The following is a 1,149-nucleotide window of genomic DNA, read 5'->3' as shown; positions in this document are numbered from 1 at the left end:
GTTGTTGTTGCCGCTGGAAGCTGCTCTGAGGCAGCGGGATCGCGGCGCCGGGAAGCGCCCGGCAGCGGCGGCCACAGCGTGCGCGGCGGCGCCTCCCGGCCTCGGCCCCCGGCCCCGGGCCCCATGCACTAGCCCCGCGCCGCCGGCTCCGTCGTCCCAGCGCCGCCAGCCCCGCGCGCCCGCCGCCGCCGCCGCCGCAGCGCCGCCCCGGGCCCCGGCCGGGCCCGCCTCTGGCCCCGCGGCTCCGGAGCCATGAACTTCCAGGCGGGCGGGGGGCAGAGCCCGCAGCAGCAGCCGAGCCTGGCGGCGCCAGGGGGCGGCGGCGGCGGCGGCGGCGCGGGGGGCGGCGGGCAGTTCGGCGGCGCGGGGCCGGGGGCCGGGGGAGGCGGCGGCCCCTCGCAGCAGCTGGCCGGCGGGCCCCCCCAGCAGTTCGCGCTCTCCAACTCGGCGGCCATCCGGGCCGAGATCCAGCGCTTCGAGTCCGTGCATCCCAATATCTACGCCATCTACGACCTGATCGAGCGCATCGAGGACTTGGCGCTGCAGAACCAGATCCGGGAGCACGTCATCTCCATCGAGGGTGAGCGAGCCGGGGGCTGCGGGAGCCGGGGCTCTGCGGGCCCGGCCTGGCCACGCTCTCCCCGTTGGGGGTCCTCGCGCGCCTGAGGTCCCGGCCACGCGGTGTGCTGAACAGCGGCGCTGCAGGGCCGGCGTCCAGGCTTCGCCATATCTTGTCTGGGGACACTTTGGGGCCGAGGGGCAGGTCTCGTGCCGGGGGACACGTTTTCTGCTCTCAATGCTCTAGGGCTCGAAGGTGGCGTCGCCCCGGGAACGGGTGCGCTCGAAGCCGCAGATATTACGGGGGTGTGAGGCAGATCCGGTCAGGCATGGCCAGGGAGGGTGGGCGCGGCGGAGGGCCTCGGCGGGCCGAGAGGTGGGGCCGCTGCCCGAGAGGCGTCTCAGTAGCTGCCCGGGCTCTGCCCCGCGCCGCGGGCCTCAGAGCCTCCCGTTAAGCGGCCGCCCGCCTTCTCGGGCCCCGGAGGGCGGCGCTCGCCGCGGCCCCCTCCCCCGACTCACATCCCGCACTCTGCCGGGACCGGGCGCGCCGGACGGGCCGGGCCGGGCCTGGCTCGGGGCTCGGGCGGCGCG

General features: G+C 77.4%; 1 protein-coding gene across 4 annotated transcripts in view; it reads left to right on the top strand.

Annotated features, from left to right (window-relative positions):
- Positions 1 to 3: 3 nt before the first annotated feature.
- Positions 4 to 1,149, top strand: part of AGAP3 (ArfGAP with GTPase domain, ankyrin repeat and PH domain 3) — a 49,834-nt gene continuing 48,688 nt past the window's right edge. For 3 of the 4 annotated variants that reach the window (XM_039861258.1, XM_039861262.1, XM_039861261.1), the window contains exon 1: positions 9 to 580. In XM_039861258.1, coding sequence (XP_039717192.1) covers positions 253 to 580 — 328 coding nt within the window. In that variant the 5' untranslated portion in view covers positions 9 to 252. Of the gene's footprint in view, positions 581 to 1,149 lie in introns of all 4 variants that reach the window. The other variant, XM_039861259.1, reaches the window with a different exon arrangement.

This window comes from Pteropus medius, unplaced genomic scaffold (assembly GCF_902729225.1).
Source record: "Pteropus medius unplaced genomic scaffold, Ma_sr-lr_union100, whole genome shotgun sequence".
Lineage (NCBI taxonomy): Eukaryota > Metazoa > Chordata > Mammalia > Chiroptera > Pteropodidae > Pteropus > Pteropus medius.
Note: the sequence above shows the minus strand (reverse complement) of the source record. Positions and strands in the feature narration are given on the sequence as shown.